Source organism: Phyllopteryx taeniolatus, chromosome 20 (assembly GCF_024500385.1).
Source record: "Phyllopteryx taeniolatus isolate TA_2022b chromosome 20, UOR_Ptae_1.2, whole genome shotgun sequence".
In the NCBI taxonomy this organism is placed as follows: domain Eukaryota; kingdom Metazoa; phylum Chordata; class Actinopteri; order Syngnathiformes; family Syngnathidae; genus Phyllopteryx; species Phyllopteryx taeniolatus.
This window is the reverse complement of record NC_084521.1, coordinates 15325587-15346432: the sequence shown is the minus strand read 5'-3', so window position 1 is coordinate 15346432 and position 20846 is coordinate 15325587. Positions and strand designations below refer to the sequence as shown.

Below are 20846 nucleotides of genomic sequence, written 5' to 3'. Positions count from 1 at the left end.
TTTGACATGACTTTGTAAAAGCTGACATCTGAAATGGAAACGAGCAACGCATATTCATGATTGGATCATGACGAAACAGATGATTTGCTCGCAGAATCAACTGTAAACCTCGGATGCACATTCCTGTCGCTAAGTGTTGATTCTCCTGTGACATTAAACATGCTTATTCAAATGTCCTTTTCCCCTGGGTGGGGGAGTGGGGGGAAGGGGGCGTCGGGAGGGCGTGGGGGTGCTGGTGGGGGCGGGCTGTGTGTGTGCTCTCAGATTACACTCCAAACAAGCCAAAATCACTTTATTAATGAAGAGCCGTGGCTGCAAAAGCAGCCGAGCCAAGAAAGCGGATGAAAATGCCCCAAAACCAGCTTCAAAGTAACGATGCATTCAGCCGGTTAAACATTGGCCAAAGATGTGACCGAGCAAACAAGTTTTTTTGGGTTAAAGATTCCTCTAATATTAGACAAAATGTGAAAGACACTTCCACTTCCTCCCATATGGCTAAATAAAGCCTTGGCGACAATGAGAATTCCCTTTGGCCCACATCCTGCAATGCTCAAGTGGGTTGCAGGAACTTTATCTGGCGCAGGCCCTCCTCGCCTCCCATCACACTCCCCCCACCCCAAAAGAATGTGTCCTATACACTCAATATATCTAAACATAAAGGACGCCCTTCTGCACACACGGACACGTGTTATATCGCAGCCCTGGAGCGTGCCCGCTGACGTTTGACGTGCGGCCTCCGCTGCAACACAGCTGAGAAAATGTGGGCTGATAATCAATGATCGACAAGATGGGGCCTGACTGGCTTGTATAGGGTGGGGGGAGGGGGGAGGGGGCCCTCGGGGATGCTTTGACTCGGTTTAGATGCTGCAAGACGTTGACCGAGCGCGCTAATCCATTGCCTCGACGCCGACAAATATAATCGTGCTCAGTTTTGATCGGCCCTGTCTGACTAGCTTCAATGTTTGCAATTGTTGCTAATGGCCGCCGTTGTAGTTTGCAGTGGCGTAAAAGTGTAGTCCGCCATAATAAGGAGCTGTTTCCACAAAACCCGAAACGCGCGCGAGGCCTCATTTCGTCTTTTGCGAAGGTGCGTTTTGGCTAATCGTTAGATCGCTATTCGCACATCATTTTTTTTTCGTGACGGGTTGGCGCAGACTGCGAATGGCGAAGAAAACAACAACAACAACAACTACGACATCCCGCAAAGGTGGAAAAGCCTGACTGATTATTGACGACCCAAGAAAAATTGCCCGCTATTTTCCCCAAACGTCAGCTCGTGGAACGCCGCTCTAAACGATACACGACGTATCGAAACGTGGAAGTTATATGAAACAGAGGTGTTATTGCCTGGCCGGTCGGAGGCTTTTTTTTGTTTCTTTTTTTTTTGCCCACACCCACAGCCTGTTCCTAACTCCCTGGTATGAGGAGGGTGAAAGGTCACCGCCGCTTGTGGCTGTGTTCAAATCCCTCTATAGAGCCGAAATGCTCTCAAGTGACCTGTCATCTCACAAAAAGGAGATATTTGCTTGCAGGCCATGGAACTGACCGCATTTGACAAACATCCACCATCTTTCATTGGAGCGACGTTTGCTTTAAAAACAAAAAAACAAACAAAAAAGCCTTCTATCACATTTAAAATTAACTACGTGATATATACAATTTCTGTTGGAACTGTTGCGTCGCGGTTACAAGTAAATCTTTTTAACATCGTATTGAATTTGCTTTCTTTCATTTTTACAAAGGAGGAGTGTGGACGGGTGGCTCAATTTGTAAATATGTAAATAGTCATTCCGTAATAATCATAATCAATAAATGTGAGCGATTTCTGGACTTGCGTATATGAATCAAGTATTTGAACTTTAAAATTAGAAATGTAGGTCATGGATTTTTATTTTCTTTTACATGATTTCATGTTCATGATATATTTTTAAAAAAAATACTAAATACAATATTTGTATTACTATATTTTCATTAAGATATCTTAATTTATATATATTTTTTAAAAATCTTATTTTAAATTGCCTCTGTGGGTGTTCATTGACCGAGCGATGAAATTACAATTGAATCGATATGAATTGAAACAAGGTCGATCCACGTTAAAACCAAAAATAATAATAATAAATCAATCCATTTTTTTTTTTTTAAAGTGTATTTAATGCGTTGCATTGTGGTTGATGACCGCGCATCAATAATTCAAGAGGTCTGCGATGGGAGCTGTGTGGCCATTGAACTGGCAGCACAGCGATTCGATCGCCGCTCCGACAGGGAATCGAACATCGCAGGCGGGCGACACTTTGGGCGTTATCGATGCTTTTGCTCGCAAGTTGCCGCGTGTCTTCGGCGGCTCTTCGGCTGCGGCGCGGTGCTCGCAAGAGCCTGAACAAATGCAGTTGAGCTCCATGACAGAGCACAAGCCCTCCGAGCTGCTTTTCCCCTTCCTCTCCGGGGCAAACCAACCCCCCCCCCCCCCCACACACACACACACACGCCCCCCCTCCCTCACGTCTCCCCCCCCCCCCCCCGGCTTGGGTCTTTTCAGCACTTTAACCCCAAAGCATTTGAATGAATGCTTTACGAGCACAAAATAGTCAACTTCAATCATTATAATAATACAGAAGCATGTCTGTATATCATTTTGTTGACTAGGAGAACAGCCAATCCAGTGATGATTTGATATTTGATTTGTATTTTTTTTTTTATTTTTTTTTTACCATCCTCCACACATGAGGCGGCCACCAGCCCCCTCTGCCTCCCGCTCTGCGTGGGACGAAGGCGGGCAAAAACGCAGCGAGGCGCCGCTGCCGACTTCAGACTTCACCGGCGCACCGGCGATTGCGCACCACCGAATAAAAATTCCTTTATGACGATCAAATTCCGCGCAGGATTACCGGATACAACATTGCTACGTTATTATTTCAACATCTAAGTAAACCGGCAAGATTCTTTGGGGTGCATTATGTTCACATGCTGAGTAAAAGTCAACTTTTTTTTTTTTTTTTTTTATATATATATATTTCATTTTAAAACGAGTGTTTAATTTACTTTCCATTTCCACCTATATCTAAACTGGAATGTTAACTTATTTAACTTAGCACATGTTCATTAGTGCAAAGTTGACTAACCTTACTCAGACTATGGAACCAATCCAAATGGATACATTTATTGTTTTGTCTGTGGTGTAAACGGGTAAATTATTTCCCTTTTTTTGTTGTTGTTTGTTTGTAATTAATTTCAAATCTTAAAATTGGGAATAGTTCACACTGACTCCAAACAGATAGCGCTAAACAAACACAAACCAATGGAAGATTGTGTTTGTAATTCAAATTATAATTGTTGTGTGCCCCAAAACATTTAACCCATAAATTCCCCTAATTTGTAATAATACTATGGAGTATTTCCTATTGTTTTCAGAACTTAAGATCCCATTGGGAAAGGGTTCCCCGCCCCCACGCCCCCACGGTCAAGCACTGCGAAAGAATGCTAACGACCGTTTTTGCATTGTTGTTTGTGTTTTGGAGGGAGGACATGTTTTTTTCGTCAAAGAAAAAAGCAACTCTTCATGAAAAAAAAATGAATCAAATAAGAGCAAAAAAGGGAGCGGGGAACCCTTTTTTCTTTTTATCAAATATGATGCAACCATCAAACAAATATTTCTTACTACCTCTTAGATGTTATGAGAAGTTCTATCTTGAGTTATTTATGCTTGTATATGTTAGTCTACAGTCCTGTGATTTGCCGGCAACCAATCAGGTGTGTGGCCCTCCTCTCGGCGGAAGTCAGCTGGGATTCAGTTCGGCCGATGTTTTCGCCATTGTATAGCGGGACGTGGGCCGCAGGTTTCTCACCCTTGCCCCCCCCACACACACACACACAAAATCAAGTGGAAAGTGATCTCATAAAACAGTCTTGTCGGCGTTTATTGAATGTTGAGTCATTACAAAAGGAAAGAAAAGGGGAAAAGTGCTTCAGAAATCCGCTGTTCAAGTTTCCACTTTTGAGTGCAGTTGTCCCATATGCATGTATACAAAACAACAATAACAACAAAATGTCGGAACGCAGGAAATTCACCCAAATAAATATTCCGTTCCACACCAACGACCAGTGACTTCACCCGGACGCCGACCTCAAGTATTGTGTCCCGAAATGCACCTCGGGCCCCAATAGCCAGTCTTCGTGCTGGAAATATTGGGGGGCTCGAGGTTCGAATCGTCCCCCCGCGCCCTCACGAGGGGGCCCTTCGGAGAGCAGGGGCTTCGCGTGTGCTGCCTGCCTTTAATCACGCGGCTTTCTATTTACCACATGTCGATTTCAAGCAGTTTCTTAAACGATCGCCATTTCATGTGAATGAGAGCCACCTTTTGCTAAATGTAGGTGACGTCACTCTCAGCCGGGGGGAGGGGGGGGGGAGAGAGAGAGAGAGAGAGGGGGGGCTATATCTGGGTCCTCGCCATTTACTCTCTCTCTCTCTCTCTCTCTCTCTCTCAGGAGCCCCCCCCAGAAAGAAGAAAAGAAAAAAAACCCTGCCAATTAGCACGAGCTTGTCCTGAATTATAACATTCGACACAATTCCTGAAAAACGTGAAGGCGCCACCGCAGTCACTTGCACGCGCTTCGGAGGTGTGCGCGCTGAAATAGGAGCTGCACGCCAACAGCTCGGTGATCACTACATTCATTGATGCGCAATGGGTTTACGGGTGTTTGATAAATAAAGCTACATTTGAAAAAAATAATAATAATAGGGTCGTTTGTCGGTGTGCGCCTCGTCTCACTCAACCCTCAATCGGATTCGCGAAGGAGCGGCTGCACGAGGATGAACCTTAATATCAGACTTAATCCTCAATGACAAGGTATAATAATTTCAAATGGTATGGCGGGGTACACTCAATCAAAAAAAAAAAAAAAAAATGTTTTTTTTTAAAAGAAAGAAAGAAAGATTTTTTTTGAATTCTGATCAGGCATGTCAAGGCTGCAACAGGACCCCCAAACAGTAACAAAGTGCATTTTACTTTCTTGTGCTTTGTCCGCTGAGTTTCTGAGTGGCCCCTCTCACACTGAGACTAAAGTATACACCCCCCCCCCCCCCTCCCCCACCACCACCACCACCTTATATCGCCCAATGTTATTGTTGTAAACATCATGGCGTCGTGGCGATTGAAATAGAAATGGAGTCCATCACGTGACGAAGCTCAGCCTTTTTTTTTTTTTTTTTTTTTTTCCATTCCTCCATGCTATTTTTTTTTGTGATTGTCTCTATATACATAAGGCTCGGGATGTGTCTCAGGGCCTCGAGGGTCTCATCCACAGAAATTCAAACAAGAAAACCAGTTCAAAATCCTCCAACGACCAGAATATTCTACATGAATATTCCTGTCCCAAATCTAATAAAGGCTTAGCTGTGATAGACAGACTTTACGAAAAAAAAAAAACCCACTTGAATAAGTCCGTAAAACGGAACGCTTGGGAACTTCGCGGGGGCTGTTGCGTCAGCGCGTCAATCGTGACGGGAAAACACATTGGGAAAAAGGAGCGGCGCACAATTGGGGAAACCCTGATATCAGCTTTTGAGAGTCACCGAAGCTTGGAGCGGAATGCCGCGTGATTCGATTTTCAACTTCTTTTCGGACGAAGCAGCGACCGGAGACACGCTGGCGCAGCGACACAATCCGACGGCTCGACGAAAAAAACATATTTGGAAAAAAAAAAAGACAAGTCGTGAGAACTTAGGGCTGGTAGAGTTGTTTGTTTTGTTGGTTTCTTCTTTTTTTTTATATATATATATATATAGATCCACGTGGAGGGGCCTCACAGCGGGCGCTGGCTGAAACTCCAATTGAGCCGTGTTGTTTTCTTCTTTTCTGAACCTTGAATCCAATTGCAACAAATGTAGAAGAGGAGAATAAAAGGAAAGCTCCCAGGTTTGGAGATGGAGGCGGCTTTTTTTTTTTTGTCTTTGAGTTTTTTTTGTTTTGTGTTTTTACGCGCTGCTCAACAGGCCTATTTCCCGGTTCTGTGAGCGTGTGGGGGAGGGAGAATGTGTCCGCCTGGCTGCCAACGCCACACGGGGTGAGACGGAGGGGGAGGCCCGGGACCCCTCAGAGAGTTCAGGGAGTAAGCGGGGCATAGATCCCCGTCGCTGCCAACCACCAGCGACGGCAAAAACGGGAAGTTTGCCATGAGGCTGAAAGGCATTTTGGCGCTGCACGTCGAAGCGTTCGCAATGCTGCGTTTACGTCGGCTCGGTAAATTCTCCGCGGAGTCTTCCACGCAGGGCTGAGAGGAGGAGGAGGAGGAGGAGGAGGAGGAGGAGGAGGAGGAGGAGGAGGAGGAGGAGGAGGAGGAGGCAGCCCTGGTGACCCTGGCCAGCCCGGATCTCCTCCCCAGCTCCGAAGCCCCGCACTTTTGGCTCTTCGCCTCCCTCCCTTCGAGTGGGTCCCGGGCGCTTTTATATCCGTCGGGGGTACTCCCGGCGGATTTCGCTTCCCTTCCTGCCGCGTCTGCGTTGCCGGAATATTGCTCCGCGGTGATCGGTGGCTCTTCGAATGGGACTGCGCCGGCCTGGCTCCGGCGCTCGTATTCATCGCAACAGTGTTCCGATTTTAATTTCACTTTGTGGAGCGCAAGATGCGGCGTCGCGGACACCTCGCAGCCGCTCTCGGAGCGCGGCGACGCCGTCACGCAAAGCTCCTCCGTCTCGGTCTTTATTTTCTCGGGCGGAGTGGGCAGTCTTTGTCCGGTGCATTTCGCGCCTTTGTCCCGGCCACAGTGTTGGTCGGCGGGACACGCCAATGTGCTGCGCGATGCACGGAGGGTCGCGCTCATCTGTGGCTCAAAGCGGACGCGTTCGACCACCGACTCAGCGTTCGCTCCTTCCTTCTCGCATTTGTTCTCGGTGAAAATAACCGAGAGGAACGCGGATGGCGATTTCCCCCGGATTTCACAGTGCTCGTGTTCAGCGGCAACATGGCTCTGCGGTGAGTTGTCACGCTGCTGCTGCTGCTGCTGGTGGTCGTAGTGAAAAGTGGGCTGCAGAACCAGAGGCGCCTTGATAGGGTTAAGAGTTTTGGCGAGGGTCCCCACCCGGGCCCGCCTAAACCGGATGCTCTGAACCGAAATCCGGCTGGAAACAGAGCTGGAGTCTGAATGAGAGGAGCTTTCGTCCTCTTCCTCCGCATCCGAGCTGACCTCCGTGCTCTCAGACTGCGTGTCGTCGTCATCTTCCTCCTCTTCCTCAGAGCTGCTGCTGGAGCCGAAATCCGAGTCGCGGTAGGCCCGCTCCGAGTAGGTACTGGACTCGGTGTCGCTGCTCTCCGGGAAGCTCGGGTCGAGGTGATGAGGGTGAAGGTAGAAATCGGGGCTCAGCTGCAAGGCGCCGAAAGCGCCGCGGTGCGTAATGGAGGATTTGGGTTGCACGAGCAGCACCGGCGGGACGTGCGGGTGGTGTCTGCTCCTCCAGGGGGGTCTTCCGCCGCCCCCTTCGCGCCTCCTCTTCCTTTTGGGATGAAGGTCGCCGGCTGCGCGAGACAGCCTGGAGCGAGCAGCCGCGGCGGCCTGGAGCGCGGCTTCGGGAGCGCTCCGGAAAAGCGAGCGCCTCTGGTCCGGAGCCGCCCGGTTCCCTTGCAACTTGGCCGTTTCGTAGTTTTTAAAGTGTCTGTGAGCGGACTTGGTGGCCGAACGGTAATCTCGTCCGCGGGTTCTGTGGTAAAAGTGAGGTAGTTTGGAGTCGCAGGGCTCTCTCCTCCCGCGGGCCGCTTTGTCCTGCACGCCGTGCAGGCTGAACCAAACTTTTTCCTGCCAAAGCTCGGCGTCCGCGAGGCCGCCCCCGGCGGGAGACAACGACGTCGCTTTCCTTTTGTTGTTGCCGGACTTCAACACTCGCTCCGTCTTGCAGGAAACATAGAGAGCCTCCACGTCCTCCCGCGATATAAGCGTGCACTTGGCTGCGTGGAACGCGATGGAGTTGATCGCCTTGAGTTTGCGCAGCTCGTCCAGGTCACAGTGGTGCTTCTTCACGTTCAGGTGGTCCATGCGCTTGTGCACGGTGGTGCGCGGAATGTTCTTGAGCAGCTCGGTGAAGACTTGAGACAAAGCAAACATCTGCTTGCCCTGGATGAGCAGGTAGCCCAGTCGAACGCCTTGCATTTCCTCAAAGCCACACTCCAGGTCGCCCATGTTTGCCGGATCACCTCCAAATGCTATAATCCCGTTCATGGATTAATCGGGGCATCCCGCTCTTACCTCCGCGACAAACTTTGACATGCCGACTGTCAGGTTGAATGAGCCGGCTGCGTCAGGCATGGCGGGCAGGGGGAGGTGGGGGTGGGGGTTGGGGGGGGGGGGGGGGGGTAATGACACGGATGCATCCGCCGAGCCGGGCTGCTGCTCTCTGCTGCTACCTGCCTCTGCCGGCTCCACTCCCCTCTGGTCGGCAGCAGAGCGAGGGGAAGGTGTGCACAACTGCCCTCAGCCAGAGGAAAGAAAAAAAGCGAGTGGAGAGAGAGAGAGAGAGAACGCTGCGTGAAGGGGAGGGAGAAAGGGAGAGAGAGAGAGAGAGAGAGAGAGAGAGAAAAAGCAGCAAAAATGCAGCTGCTATTGTGGCAGCACAAATCAAATGACAGCGGAGGGGAGGTGCGCCAGTCGGGAAACACCTTCATCAATTAATGCTCGCGGACTCAACGCCCATTGGATGCCCTTGACAGGTGATGCAATAAAAAAATGATTTTCCGGCCCCACCCACCGACGCACCCACATCCACTTACAGTAAATCACTCATAATCATTGCAAGGATATATATATATATATATAATATATATATATATATATATATTTTATATATATATATATATATTGAAAAAAGAGAGAGAGAGAGCAGCTAAAACTGCATCCCCATTGTATACTGTATGTTGTACGATTGGACGACGATACTTGTACCTTTTGCGTTCCCATGACGATATATCGCAGAGTTGCTTTTCCACAATCTTGCAGCATTGATCACCAACATCCTAGAATATTTTCTGCATTACTTTAAAATAGATAACAATCTGCTGTGTTCATTTTTTAAATGTAATTTTTTTGTAAGGAGTGTTCAAAAGGACCAAAAACCCGCGCACGCTGAGTGTTCGTGAGTGTGTGTTCAACAAAATGAGCTCGGAGGAGTTTGTGTGGAATCAAACGTCGTCATAAAAATCCTAAAATAAGAGTGCGTGCTACAATTTTCTGTACGGCAACAATTTATATATTTGTCGTATATAAAATATGTGCATAGTAAATCTATGCAGGCAAAAAAAAAAAAAAAAAAAAAAAAAAAAGAAAAGTTTTGTCACGTTTGCTTCACAGGCGCAGTTGTCTTCAAAAAAATACAAACGCAGCGATACTGCATTAGTATTTATTGACACGCGCGCACACACATGGATATGATTGTCACACAATCGCACACGCACGCACCATTCGGTGTCATCACACACACACGCACACACACACACACACACACAACGCGCGTTGTGATAGTCACGCAGTTGAAGCCGGAAGTGGGCACCCACAATGCTGTGCGGCTCTCGCCTCTTTGCGGGCCTCCGTTTTTTTTTTGTTTCTTTTTTTTTTTTTTTTTTTTTTTCGTGTATGTCATGCTCCAAAACACGTGAGTTCCCTGCGGCCACGCGGTCCCCACCCGCGCGGGGAGTCAAGTGGACACGCGCGCTCCTCACAATTTTGGAGCCTGTTTACTTGTTTTTTGGCAGTAGACGTCCGCAAAGCTCAATGAGCCACTGGAGAACTTCTCACTCCATAGCGATCGAGGGCGTTCTTAAAGCACAATTTCCATTTTCTTTATTCTTAATAATTGGTTGTATGCGGTGCTATCAGAAAATGAAGGCGCAATTGCAGACACTTGTAAATTACTCGTAAATTATTATATATCAAAAACGTATACGGTGTTTTCCCAAAGCCACGATTACGCAACTTTTTGCCTTTTTTTTTTTTTTTTACCCGTGTCTTTGCACACACTGAAATATACAAAATTATTTGCTTGACACAAGACACTTGCAAGCATTTGTACTGAAAGCTGCAAACATATTACCAATATAGAATGTAAATATAGATGGGTGCTGGCGACCAGTTCAGGGTGTACACCCGGCCTCTCGCCCGAAGATTGCTGGGATAGGCTCCAGCGCGCCCGCGACCCTCGTGAGAAGAAGCGGAACGGAAGATGAATGAATGAATATCGATGGGGGGCCTATTTATATATATATTTAGCATTTATATATATATAAAAAAATATATATATATATATATTCATGTTTGTGCATATATAATTACATCACACTTCATCAAGGTCGAATAAATTGCAAAAAAACAACAACAACAAAAATAATGAAAAATTCCTACAAATAAAGAACCGTATGAAGTAATTTCCTTGAAAAGCAGTGAGCCTTTGTCATGCAGTTGTTGTGCACCAAATGTCACATGGCATTGCCTCCTTCGCCCTCCGGTGCCTGTCACGGATGTTGGGAGAAGGACAGGCCGAGAATGAGAGCTCATCCCTGGGGCGCAGCGCGGCGAAGCCCCCCCGCTGGCTGCTCGAAGAAAACCACTCAGCAGACCGCATAGTTGCACTTTGAGACCCATCGAGGTCAGAAGAACATGCGCTGTTTAAATGCATTTCTGAAATTGTCTGAATTCAAATGCGATTGGAGTCAGGTTTGGTGACTACAATTGTGGTTTTGATGCATTTGTTTCCATGTGTCATTGCACTGTAATATTGGGAAAATGGATGACTTGTCTTATGACGCCATTAACACCCCCCCCCCCCCCCCCCCCACCACATTAGCAAGCAGCTTGATCGTGCTTGCATCTATATTGCACATATCACCTATAAAATCCAAACGTATTTGTTTTGTGCAGACTAAAATGGAGGCTCCTGGTCAAGGAGGTGAAGGCACTTGTAAGAGCATAGACGTTTTATGACACAAAGCCACTGCCCCCCCCTGCCAAAACAATGAATTCCACTCCACCCCCCACCACCCAGGGAGAATGTGATTTTACATGCAATCCGAGCCTGAAGTGTGTGCGGACAGTGGTGGGGGGAGGGCTCGCGTTCACCTTTCACCCCGTCGTGTTGGGCCACAGAAAAAGACCATAGGTGCGTACAGATGGACCCGATCATGGCGGAAGCAGAAAGAAACAATCAATAGACTCAGATTCTGAAGAAGAAGAAAAAAAAACAAAAAACATTTGCGCGCAGGTAAACATTTAATTTGATTTAAAAAGTAATAGCTGAAGACGACGAAGTCATTAGCATGTAGCCTCTTACACACTTTATGACAAATGACTTTGCATGCGTCTTATTGGATGCACTAAACGAACCCTAAATATGACAATGCAAATCTGTTTCAGTAATGATACACATGTTTGAACGGGGTCTTCAATTTTACATCGGCCGATGGTGCTTGACTGACCATTTGAGCAAAGCAAAGATCCTTGGCATGATTTGACCTCGTCCGACAGCCACGGTGACGTCAGCGAATCACGACACGAACAAGCGATTTCAAATTGTGCGACCAAAAATATACGTCCCATACTCTCGGCTGTCACCGCTCGTTTGTTGAGGCTCATGAGGTCAAACTGCGAAAACATTCCTTCTTCTGATTTCTCGCTGAAAACCACACACACACACACACACACACACACACACACACACAAATACACACGGCAATATTAAGGTGCTGTGGGCTGTGATGTAGTGGCGCCTTTAATTTTAAACAATTAAAAAGTCGAATATACTGCGTCAAATCACATATTGGTGTGTTTGTAAGTACATTACTTTTCACATTCATCAAATTTCAGTTTGGGAAATGTTTTCTCTACACTTTTGTGCCATCTTAAAGGACCCCAAGGTTATCACGCGTGAATATGTTCAATTAAGGAAAAAGGTCAGCGCGAGAGCATGCGCAGTTTTTGGGAGAGAAGGCCCCTCTCTGCAACCTGAGGAACATTACAGATGATTTGAGCAGACTTATATTTAATCAAGTGCAAATTGTTTTTTTAAAAAAAAAAGTGCAATTTTCAGTGTTTCATGAGGTATATAGGCCCCTCCACAACCACTGCCCCCTCCAATGCCTCCCTTTGTTCTCTCCGCCTAATATGTTTTCCCCTGCCACACACAATTCACTTTTTTCCCTGATTCTCCCCCCTTTTCCCGAGCTCCCCATCCCCCCACTCCCCTTTTAGTGGAGTGCCCAGTGTCGACTGGAGCATTTGAGCAATTTGAAATTAAAGCAAACAATGGCCAGGCACTCCCATGGCCCTCTCGCTCACCATATTACACGGCGGACGCTCGTGTGCTCTTGTGCATTATTGGCAAGTCATTACGTTTCTCTGGAAACGGAGAGCGGGAGCTCGCTCTGAGGAATCGGTGACGCAAGCAGCAGCTGAGTACTTGGAATAGCATACAGTACGTGTGTGTGTGTGTGTGTGTGTGTGTGTGTGTGTTCTGTAGCATGCTCGGCAACAGCATGGTGATGCTGTCAAAACAAAAGCCGCACACTTGCATGCCTGACATTTTTTTTTATTTTTTTTTTATGATCACATAATGTTTTAATAAGAATATGATCATTCTTATAAGGCTGTCTAAATGATGTACATTTCTCACGCAACAAATGATCTAATTAAAAAGTGGAAAAAAAATGAAAGGCAAATGAAATGAATAAGAAACAGTAAAATGTCCCCTAAATGCAAAGGTCAGGATGGTAAATTAAATGTATATTCTTTCATGTAGATCGTAATAAGGCTAAAGCTAAACTTAAAATTAATTATTCAAGTTAAACTCTCGGTCAAACAATTGTTAGGGTATTACAAATTAAGTGACGATATAGGCATATATAAATAAAGCATACACACGCACATATATATTTATATAAAACATACAATATATAATGTACACGTGTATAGCATATGTATTTTTTTTATATCTCAGACAATGAAGGCAAACTATTCTAATTATCCCCAAAATATAAGTGAGATTTATACATTTCAAATATGCTTAAATTCATTTGTTGCTGCATTCTTTATTTATAAAGTTTGTATTACTCATTGTATAAAATCATAATGATTACTACAGTTGTATTATTATGAATATTTTGCACAAATGATGACTCAATTTAGCGTTTCCTCTGCATGAGGACAAGCGGAAGTGAAATGGCTGAATAATAAATATATGCACATGTAAGTTTTATTCGGTTTTAATGACCGATTCTTATGTTCTTAGTCCACCATGAAATGAAAGTGCCCTAGAAAATGTAATACAATATTGAAAATGTAAACTGTTTACGATAAATCTTGTTTTGAAGCACCATTCGGTCCTAATATCGTTGCATCGCTACCATACAATGACAATAAAGGCTCTCTATTCAATGAATTTTCTGTTATTAAATCAATCCACTGTGTGACCAGTGTATTATGTAATCTAATACAACTTTAGTTTGACTTCAAAGTTTAAAATCACCTTAGCTATTTTGGTTTCAAGCGTTAAGTTTGCACGAGTTCTTTCCCTTTTCTTGCCTCATGTATCAGCGTTTGATCAATATAAAGCAAACGAACACAGGATCACAGTGCAAAACGTCAACAGGGAGTAATTCTCTGAATATTTATATCATGCCACTAAAATGCGAATACGTTCATACAACAAAATACTTTTGGCGTCGTTGTTTTCGATTTAGAAAATACCATCGGCCTCGTGCGTCAACCTATATTTTACTTCCGGTCAGGCTGCACGTACACTAACGTGACTTACGTCATGACGCACTTCCTGTTCTTATTGGAGGATTTCCCCCCCCCCCCCTTTACCTCAACATTGCGTCGTGCAGTGGTTGTTTTGGTTAACAATATAGCTTCAAGAAAGCACGTAAACACGTTTAAAATATGGAATTTCGGCCGAGTGAGACCCAACGCAGCGTAGCGGAGGATTGCGGGACGCGTTAAGCGAATGATTTGACTAGTCTTCCTGTTGTATTGCTCCGCATGTTCCATTTCTTCGTAGATGGTCTCCGGAGAGCGTTGTCTGTTGGTGGACACAGAGTTGTCGACGAGTAACATGAAGGAGATGATTGGAGGGTGTTGTGTTTGCTCAGACGAGAGAGGCTGGGCGGAGAACCCGCTGGTATACTGCGACGGACACGGCTGCAACGTCGCCGTGCACCAAGGTAAGCTCGTAGGTGCCTGCTAAGCTAGCCGTTAGCTTCCAAGCTAGTTAGCCCGGTGCAAGGTTATGGAGCGTCCAGCTCCCAAGGCCAAGCTCGAGGGCACGACAACCCAAATGCTTGAGCAGGGTCATATTTGTCAACTAAGCCGCCCTTTTAAAAAAACATATTCGTAAAGGTCTTTGGCTCTAAATGTCTGTGCCAAGGTTTGGATCCAAAGAGAAGCATAAAACTGTCAAAATGTCACAATGCTAAACTTGTGTGGGGGGTAGGTCTACTTGCAAAACTTTAAATAATCAGCAATACTGGTTGTGTTGAATACATATCTCAATGACATCAATCTGTGATTATCCGTTGAATCAGCTTGTGGTCACTCGTTGGTTAGATGATGGCTGTGTTTACAAACGCTGCTGCTCACCATGTGGGAAGCTGCACTTGCCATGACAAAAACAAAAACTCCCAACAGGCTTTAAATAACACGGCACAACTGTCAACCGCTTGAGGTTTGCGCAATTTCACCTATAATAGAATAAGTCATCAAAGGTCGTGCTGTCATTGCTGCCATCAGTATTGGGAAAGTTAATTTTCGACGCGAGCTCATTTAAAGTTGGGTTGACAAATTTTAGAGGGAACTAGTTCAGTTCATAATTCCAAATTTTAAATTAAGTTCACTGTTGCCAAAATTAATTACTAAAGTCACCCCCCCCCAACATGTTGCTGTGACCTGATACCCTCAAAATACTGGCATTTCCCCGTTGTTGCCAACCATTCATTTCACTCGAGTAGCCAGCAGCTGCTTTCACCCTACAGTCTCAAAAACACGAGGAAAAACTTGTTGCTTGCACACGTACATCGCGATGACGATGCGCAAACAAAATATTGTGCAGCCCTCGTGTGTGTGTGTGTGTGTGCACAGAGACACACACTTTGTGCTTTTCTGTTTGTAATGCTGGACCGGGACAAAACCGAAAAGTTAAAATGTGTAATATAAAACCAAGCTATTACTGTTCCATTTGGCAAGGTCTTTGTACCTCTGGATTTTTTTTGTCACTTTGTAACCTTTAAATTGTCATAAAGCGGATAAAACTGATCTTTTTCACCCGATCTTGATCAGCTGAAAATCACATGATCCTTTTCTATCACGTGATCGGATCAGGACATCCCTAGCTGGGGGGCATTATTATGAGATGCCACCATGCACGTTTAGGTCACAAAGTGCTTCTGTCGCTTATGCTTCCTTAAATCGTCATTTTAAAATGCAAGGTTGAATTTCTTTGCAATATATTTCTTGGATGTTTGAGATTCTTTTATATGTTCTTTGAAAGAGTTGCAGATACTGTATTTTTGGGAGTAAAAGGATTTGAATTAAAATTAAAGAGAGAATGCTCTTGAACTGGTCAACTTGCCATGCTTTTTAAAATGACATTTTATGGTCTCGGTATTGCTACGGTCTTGTCTCGGTGCTGAGCTTGTCTCGGTCTTGGTCTCAGTGAGTTCTGATCTCGGGCAAGTCTTGGTCTGGAATATTGTGGTCTAGAGCACAACACTTTTGCGTACATGATATAAAAAGACACACTTTTTTCTCACTGTCTGACATGAAATCAAACTGAACGTTTCCTGTTTTAGGTCAATTAGGATTACCAAAGTTATTTCTATTTGCTAAATGCCAGGATCATGAGGGGATTTTTTTTCTTTTTTATGAAAACATTTCATTACTTTCTTCAAAGTCATACATTTACATACAATAAGATGTTTTTAAACAATTCGGGAAAACCCAAATGAGGATGTCTTTGGAATCTTCTGATAGCTTTGACAACATTTGGATTAAGATACGCCTGTGGATGTTTTTGAAGGCAAACCTGAAACACACTGCTGCTTTGTGTAACATCATGGGAAAATCAAATAAAATCAGGAACAGAATTGTGGACTTAGATGGACGTGCTTTGGTATGAAATGTGCGTATCAACCCAAGAACAAAATCAAAGCACCTTGTGGAGAGGCTGGCTGAAGCTGGTAAGTGTGTGTCATTATCCACAGTGAAACGAGCACAGTACTGACATGGACTGAAAGGCCACTCTACGAGGAAGAAGCCATTATTCCAAAATAAAAATAAAAAAGACCGATTACAGTCTGCAAATACATACAGGGACAAATACCCTCATTTTTTGGAGACATGTCCTATGAGCTGACAAAACTGAAATTGAACAGTTTGGCCATAATATCGTTACACTTGGAGGGAAAAAGGCGGAAGCTTGGAAGCCTGAGAACACCATCCCAACTGTGATAATATAGGGGTGGCAGCATCATGTTGTGGGGTTTCCTTTGCCACCGGAGGGACTGGTGCAATTTACAAAATAGATGGCATTATGAGGAAAGAATATTATGGGTAAATACTGATGCAAAGTTGCAAGACATCAGCCAAGAAGCTAAAGCTTGGGCGCAAATGGGTCTTCCAAATGGACAATCACCCGAAGCATCCTGCCAAATTTAAACAAAAGTCCACATTTTAGAGTGGCCATCACATAGCCCTGATCCCTTTCCTATTGAAAATGTATAGGCAGAACTAATCAGGCATGTCTAAGGCGGCCTACAAACTTGACTCAGTTACACCAGTTCTGTCAAGAGGAATGGGCCAAAATTCCTGCAAACTATTGAGAGAAGCTTGTGGTAGGATATCCAAAACGTTAGAGCCACGTCATACAGTTTGTAGGCAATGGTACCAAATACTAATGAAACATATAAACTTCTGACTTTGAAGATGGTAATGAAAGATTATTCAAACGGAATCCTCTTTTTCTATCAGTTAGCAGTTTTCTGTTTTGTTTTGTCTAGTATTATTTAAAAAAAAAACAAAAAAAAAAACATTTTTTTTTTTTTTTTTTTAAATTTTGGTTTGTCTGTTCACCAAGGTTCGTCATTTGAACCTTGGGGACCATGTCGTACTCAGAAATCTGGATTCTAGCTTCTGATTTGGATTACAGGCTCTGGTCTATCGGGAGATAATCTCAAAATTTGTAGATTTGGCTATTTATGGCAGCCCCAATTGCACTGTAACTGGATGGCTGTCCCGTTCTCTTGAGTGGAGCCCCTTACATACTGAAGTGATAACTCTCATGCTAATTAGAGAGTCAGAACACCCATTCATCCATTTTCCAAACCGCCTGTCCTCACTATCAAAATTGTGTTTTGCTGCAAACATTTCTTTCCGAATGCTAAAATGCCCATTCAGCCTTCATATTGTTAAGTGATGCGCTTGTCAGCCCCGTTGAGTCAAACGTTACTGAGTAAAATAATCACATTAAAATACTGTTTACATAAATAAGGGACACTTGGATGTGTGCTGATGTGGATTTTAGTAAAGTGGGTGGTCTGTGACAAAACTTGGCGTGGGAAAGGATTCTGTGTAAAATGCAATAGTCGTTTTGCGTGACTCCAGTCGCTGATTGTGCTTTCTCATCTCTCTGTAGCCTGCTATGGCATTGTACAGGTGCCCACTGGTCCATGGTTCTGCAGAAAGTGTGAATCTCAGGAGCGAGCAGCCCGTGTGGTGAGTCTCACATTCCATCTAGGAGCTCATTTATGTTTGAACTGCTGGAATAACTTGACGGGAGAAAACAATCAATGCTTGAGGACAACATGCTTTTATCTCCGCCAAGGATCATCTATTGCCCTTTTTAGTTTGCTATATTTATTTACATATTTCTGTAAACCCTAGCGAATGGGTAGGACACATTTTGCATTGAACATTGCCAGAGAGGTACACATTTTACACTGTCCTTAATTTCTCTGTCAAAATGTATTAACGCATGTGTAAATTCTCATGACCTAGCTGAAGCAAATGCAGATGGTGGGAAGTTTTAAAGATGCACAATTTGTGCTACCGTGCTTTATAAATGTGGTAAGAAACCGATTCCGGGTTAAATGGAATGGAGCCTGAAACAAATCTGTAATCCCAAATCAGTCACGTTTAGTTGAAGAGCACTTTCGTCATTTTTTTTTGTTATTGTCATTAACATAGTTAAAGCATCACTTCTGGCAGATCCGCTCAGTACTAATTACTGTCAAGTGTCATGCGTCTAATTCAAAGTGTGTGACAAGCATTGATAGGGGATTATGGGCAACCAGGCGCCCTTGTTTCTGAGTCCCATCTGTGGAAGTAGAAGTTTCAACTTAATTTGACCTTGGCAAACAATAGTCGTCTTCACAATCTGAAGTGTGTGTCAAGCATAGATGGACTTTGTGTAGCTGTTGATACAGGTGTTTACAGTTTGAACGGATACAGAAAAGATACAGTTTGAAGACCGTACATGAATACAATGGTCGAAGACCACAAATTGAGAGTTTAAACAGCGACATGCACAATGTGGCACAAGACTTGGGGGCAGGACATTAGATCCATGAACATCTAAAGAACTACATAGTATATTTTGTCTTTTGAGCTTTTATATGATGCGACGAAGAATTTACCTAGTAGGTTTTGTCCTGTTTTGTGCTTTTTTTATGATGTTACCGTAGAAAGTGCCACTGATGGCAAATAGGAAAAATTTGATGAACACAGAACCAACCGTAAATGGAACCAGACTCAGGAAAGCAATTTAGTTATCTCTATTCTGGCTACTTCGAACAGTATTGACTAAAGTGTCAATACGTTATTAATAGCAAAAGAAGAATAAAGGAATTTAAACGGACAAGTTAGCTTCCTGCGGCATGGTGTTGAAGTAGTAACTTGACAAGTGGCAGTCAGTCATCTGGGAGGAATTTTATAAAAAAAAACAAAAAAAAAAACATGGAATGAGCACTTCAAATGCCTTTAAAATCCTCTCATAAAGAAGTTTATGAACAAATTAATTGATGACTTAAGTACATGACCCACTGCCCACACTGCTCTTCTCACGAATAATGTTCAGTTTGTGTGATTGAAGTTAATTTTTTTTTTTTAATTTTTTTTAATTTTTATTTTTTTTTATTAGAGAAAGGGGACAATGCAATTTCATAAAACACATGAAGTACACATGGTTAAAAAAGCCAGAATTAGCCAGAAGGCTAGTTTTCATCTGTAGTCCCCTGGCCATGATGTAAAAAAGCAGTAAAATACATCTACAAGACAATATAATACAGGATACATAATCAAACTATACTATTAAGAGAGAATAAAACCATAATTTTTTTGATCATAACAAAAAGACAACATAACATACTTGTCTTTTAGTGTTGGCAGCAATAGGTGTTAACTAGCCACATTTTCAGTTTTTTTGTGAAGGCCTTGTATGTTGTAAGCAGTTTAGTGATGCAGTTAAAAAGGTTACGGTAATTTTTAGGGGTTGACTGCGAGAACACATTTCTTCACACACAATTTCTTCCCTGACAAGCTTAATAGTGGATATTTTGAACTGAAACTTCTCTTCTAATCGGGTAAGGGGTTTAGAGAGTGGAAGACGAAAGTTATATATCATGATTTCTGACCCGCGGTTCGATATATGATTAGAGTTTTTTAAGGGGGTGGAAAAAAACCCAACAGATTATGATCGTAAAAACTGTACTATTTATTTAGGACGCTTAATTATACACGATTGTAAAAAGAAAATCCCGCGACCCTCGTGAGGAGAAGCGGCTCAGAAAAGGATGGATGGATGTAAAAAGAAAATCGTCTCCGGTCTGTGCTGTAAAGCAGAAATTAAATAACAAAATATGTGAAAACAATGACACTTTTCTCTAACAAAATAGCTAATGTTTAAAATATAATAGGAACTAAACAACACTGTCGAGTTTAGGAAACAAACTTGCTGTCTGTTCCTTAAAATGCAACAACGTAAACATTCAGGTGGCCAATTTGTACTGAAAGCCAGAAATTAAATAACAAAATAGGTAAAAACAAAACAAAAAAAACTCTTCTCTTACTGTCTCAAAGGAGTCTCAAATAGCCCAGCGCTCTCTGTGCAGCCAGGTTAACAACAGTGCGCACAAAGTACACACTGCGCTACACTACAGGTGTTACGGCGGTGTTGTGAAGGTCATGTTATGGACTGCGCACAATAGTAGTGAGTTGGAATAAAGTACCGTTGGCACACAGTCATTGTACTCACGTTATTGGACAGAACATTGGCAACGAAGATGGACCTTTACTTTGCCCTATGCCCCTTGTTATGCACCCCTCCCCACTGAGCTGATTGGACGAGCTGAGGCTAACGCTGCAAGGCTAACTGCTATGCTAATCCAGAACAAGGGCAGCAGGGCACCACATCCACCATCCACACACGGTTGTAATTGTGAATATTACCCCGCGGCGGATTAATATCCGTGCGCAACGGCCTGAGGTTCCGCCTGTGGACTCGGGGGCCTGCTTTGGATAAGTCACAGGAGTTGACAAGACCAGAAAAAACACTTCCACCGCTTCTGCTGTTAAGAAGTAACGGTACTTTTACTCCGTTACATTGATCTCAATGTCGCTCGGTACTTTTATTTATCATCAATCCATCCATCCATCCATTTTCTACCGCTTATCCGAGGTCGGGTGGCGGGGGCAGTAGCTTTAGCAGGGACGCCCAGACTCCCCTCTCCTCAGCCAGTTCGTGCAGCTCTTCCGGGGGGATCCCGAGGCGTTCCCAGGCCAGCCGAGAGTCTCTCCAGCGTGTCCTGGGTTGTCCCCGGGGTCTCCAG

General features: G+C 44.1%; 2 protein-coding genes across 9 annotated transcripts in view; one reads left to right on the top strand and one right to left on the bottom strand.

Moving 5' to 3' along the window:
- Positions 1-5184: 5184 nt before the first annotated feature.
- Positions 5185-8309, bottom strand: skida1 (SKI/DACH domain containing 1). Its single transcript, XM_061758342.1, has one exon. The coding sequence runs from the start codon at positions 8206-8208 to the stop codon at positions 5995-5997; it is 2214 nt and encodes a 737-aa protein (XP_061614326.1). The 5' UTR covers positions 8209-8309; the 3' UTR covers positions 5185-5994.
- Positions 8310-13806: 5497 nt separating this feature from the next.
- mllt10 (MLLT10 histone lysine methyltransferase DOT1L cofactor) overlaps positions 13807-20846 on the top strand; it is a 46250-nt gene continuing 39210 nt past the window's right edge. For 7 of the 8 annotated variants that reach the window (XM_061758134.1, XM_061758132.1, XM_061758136.1 and 4 more), the window contains exons 1-2: positions 13807-14192; positions 17657-17736. In XM_061758134.1, coding sequence (XP_061614118.1) covers positions 14030-14192; positions 17657-17736 — 243 coding nt within the window. In that variant the 5' untranslated portion in view covers positions 13807-14029. Of the gene's footprint in view, positions 14193-17656; positions 17737-20846 lie in introns of those variants that run through there. The other variant, XM_061758137.1, reaches the window with a different exon arrangement.